The 3,435-nt window shown below is 63.7% G+C and overlaps 1 protein-coding gene across 1 annotated transcript; it reads right to left on the minus strand.

The window, feature by feature from the left end:
• Window positions 1-3,195, minus strand: CD79A (CD79a molecule). Its single transcript, XM_074307009.1, has 5 exons — window positions 3,053-3,195; window positions 1,560-1,853; window positions 943-1,061; window positions 651-719; window positions 1-551 (listed from the first exon to the last, which is right to left on the minus strand). Exons 1-5 carry the CDS (start codon window positions 3,108-3,110, stop codon window positions 438-440), a joined length of 654 nt encoding a protein of 217 aa, XP_074163110.1. The 5' UTR covers window positions 3,111-3,195; the 3' UTR covers window positions 1-437.
• Window positions 3,196-3,435: the final 240 nt, after the last annotated feature.

A 3,435-nucleotide genomic window follows, 5' to 3' on the forward strand; every position in this document is an offset into this window, starting at 1 on the left:
TGCTGCTGGAAGGGGAGCCCCTCCTCAGGGGCCACTGATTTATTGTCTGTGTGGAGGGTACACAGCTTTGAGGGAGGGGCCCTGCTTCAGGCACCTCCTGAATTAGGGGGAACAAGTCAGAAGGGGTCAGGAGTTAAGGCATGGGAGGATAGAGAAGGGGCCTAAAGTGGGAGAAGGGAGAGGGGGCTGAGGACTGGGAAACGGCGCACGGAGGGGCTTAGAATGGGGGTGTCACGGCTGGGGACTTAGAACAGGGGATGTCAGGGCTGGGAGGCTTAGAGCAGGGGGTGTCAGGGCTGGGGGCCACAGGCTAACGGGAAGGCAGCAGCAGGGAGAACGAGGGACACCAGAGCTGGGAAGGACCTTGGAACCTCCCGGTGAAAGCCGTTCCTGAGCACGCTGGGAGTGGGACAGAGCAGGAAGCTCCGGGAGGCCCCTCACGGCTTCTCCAACTGCACGTCTCCCACCCTGAGGGTGGTGGCGTCCTGGTAGGTCCCCTGCAGGCCCCTGGAGATGTCCTCGTACATGGCGCAGTCATCCAGATTAAGGCCCTGGAGGGGAGGGGAGGAAGCTGGAGGTCAGCTGGCAGGGCGGGAGAGGTCAAAGGGGGTCTGCCCCCACCCCCACCCTCCGCTCCCCCGGGGGCTCACCTCATACAGGTTCTCATCGTCATAATAGTCCAGGTGCTCCACGGCGTACCGTTCGTTCTGCCAGCGCTTCTGAAGGGGGGAGAAATGGGGGGGTCAGCCTGATGGGGGGGGGGGGGGATCAGGCAGAGAAGTGGCTGTGGGTAGGGCCTTCTCTCTGTGGATAAAGAAGCAGCAGCCAGAGGTCCCCCACAGGGCGAGGAAGCCTGGGGGTCAGCGGGCCGGGGAGAGGAGGGTTTGGGGGCCCGGATTTGGGGCCCCGGGGATGCGAGGGCTTGGGGCCCGGGAGCCTCACCCTGAAGAGCAGGAACGTCCCGGGGACGACGGCGCAGAACAGCAGGATGATCCCCTCGGCGGTGATGATTCGGTTCTTTGTGGCTTCGCCCATGTCCAAGAAGGGCCTGGGCATGGGATCTAGGGGAGGGAGGAAGAGGGGGACAAGTAAGGGTCCCCCCAGCTACCCGGCCAGCCCAGGCTGAGTCCTCGGGGCTCCCGGCTGCCCCCCACCCCTTTAAGGTCGGTTCATTGTTTACTTCACAGGGGGAGAGTCTGGCGCTGGGGTCCACTCTTAGTCCTGGCTCCGCCTGCTCTCATTTTACAGACAAGGAAACTGAGGCAGAAGGGGTCACCCAGGCCAGATTTGAACTCTGGAAGATGACTCTTCCGGACTCTAGGCCAGCATCATACCCGCAGCACCCGAGAGCTTCAGGGAAGCCTGCTCCCCCCCCCCACCCTGCACTGCACCCCCTGGGCCGAGTGAGGAAAGGGCTCCCCTGTGTCCTGAGAGGTGAGGGCGGGGAGACGACGAGCACAGTGATCGCCAACTTCTGGGGGGCCGTACCAGGAAACCCCCAGACCCGCCGGTCTCCCGAGGGCCCTGACCCCCATAGGCAGCTTCGGGGGCCCGCTCACCTCGCACCCGGAGGTAGGTGCCGCAAGACTCCAGCCCCGGGCTGCCCTTGATGGAGACCCGGCACTGGTACAGGCCCCCGTCGCTCTTGCTCACTCCCCCGACCACCAGCGTCCCGTTGGGCAGGGCCGGCTCCTTCATCTGGATCTGATACAAGTTGCCCATGCTGATGCGCCACCAGGTCACGTTGGCGTTGGGGCCCCCGTCGTGCTGGCAGGGCAGCCTGGCCGTGCCCCCCACGGGCACCGTCACGGAGGGCGGCCCCGAGCTCAGCTGCAGGCCCCAGGTCTGGGAGCCTGGGGAGGGGGAAGGGGAGGGAGAGGCTGATCAGAGGGTCCTCAGCACTGCCAGACCCGGGGGCCACAAAAGACGGGGCCTGGGACATGGCTCTGTCCTTCTGGGGCCCATAATACCTTCCTCCTTAGAGGGAGGGGATGCAGTCAGATTTCTGAACTCTGGCTCTGAGAATTCATCTATAATCTGTCCTAGAGCCCCCCCCCCACCTCTGACACCCCTGTTCTAAGCCCCTCCCACTTCAGGGACATTTCAAGGTCTCTGATTTTTTGACCTTGGGCCGGGATCACAGGAAATAAGAGCTTTGGGATGGGGGGGGGGGGCAGGCAGGGAAGGGCTTGCCCAGACTTCCCATCACTGCCCCGGCCAGTGTCAGAGCAGGGAGGGCCCTTATCCTCTGCAGGCCGAGCCCCTCCAGGGCGCTCTGACTTACTGGAGGGGAGACAGAGGCCCCAGAAGGCCAGGGATTTACCCAGCTCCACAAGAAGGAGGCAGGGCAGAGGAAGATCTCAGTGAGCATTAAGTGCCTCCTGTGCATGGGTCACCCGGCCCCCCAGACCACCCAGCCCCCAGGTCACCCGGCCCCCAGGCCACCTCACATGGTGCTTCCTTCTCTATCTCAGTGAAAGAAGGAATTTTAAAAGCTGGGCCCCCACCCAATTCTCCTTCCCCACACCCACTATGGATCTGGAGGGGCCACCAGGAGTGCTTTCATTTATTTGAACCTAAGTAAGTAGAGATGGGGGGCAGAGGGGGCCTCTGTGTCCCTGCTCCGGCGCCCTTCTGGCTTCCCTTTGGAGCAGTTCTCCTCCCCCAGTCTCTTGCTGGCCCCAGAGCTCAGCCTGCTCCCTCTGTGCTGCTGAAGAGCTTAACAGAGAGCGGGAGGTTTAATGGCGGAGAAGGGAAGAGCCCTAGGCCGGAAGGCAGTGGGTGGAGATCAGGCCCTTCTTGCCTCTGCTTCCCCAGCCCTGAGCCGCCAGCAGTCTGAGGGCTCGGTGTTTGACCTGGGCCCTTCGCCCCGGACGGTGCCATCTTGAGGAGCCCTGCCCGCGAGAGCCTCCACCACTGGCCCAGACCCGGGCACACGGTCCTTGCCCAGGGTATCGCTCCCACTCCTGCCCGTGCCAGCCTCCCCCATAGCCTTGCCTGGATTTCAGGCCCTGGCTGATCCCTGGTCCCCACCCCCGACTCCAAGACCTACCAGGGCTCAGGGCAGAGATGAGGAGAAGGGCGGAGGGCAGCACCAGGCCAGACATCATCCCCAAAAGTCCCGAACAGGCTGAGACCGGGCTTCTGAAGAGGGAGCTCTGTCCTTGCCCGCCGGGGCGTTGCTTCCTGCCATGCCCTGACAGGAGATGAGCTTCGTTGCTCCCCAGTGCCAGCCCTCAGACCCCAGCCTGGAGCACAGGGGGGCAGGCCTATGGGGCCCCGGGGAGCTCCGAGGGGCCTCGGGCAGGGCCTGTGGCCCAGAATGCGCCTACAAGAGGCAAATGGCCCTGGCCTCCAAAGGGGTGACACCAAAGGGAAACACAACTGGAGAAGGGCCCGAAAGGGAGCAGTAGGCCAAGGATTAGAAATGGAGCT

This window comes from Sminthopsis crassicaudata, chromosome 3 (assembly GCF_048593235.1).
Source record: "Sminthopsis crassicaudata isolate SCR6 chromosome 3, ASM4859323v1, whole genome shotgun sequence".
NCBI classification, from domain to species: domain Eukaryota; kingdom Metazoa; phylum Chordata; class Mammalia; order Dasyuromorphia; family Dasyuridae; genus Sminthopsis; species Sminthopsis crassicaudata.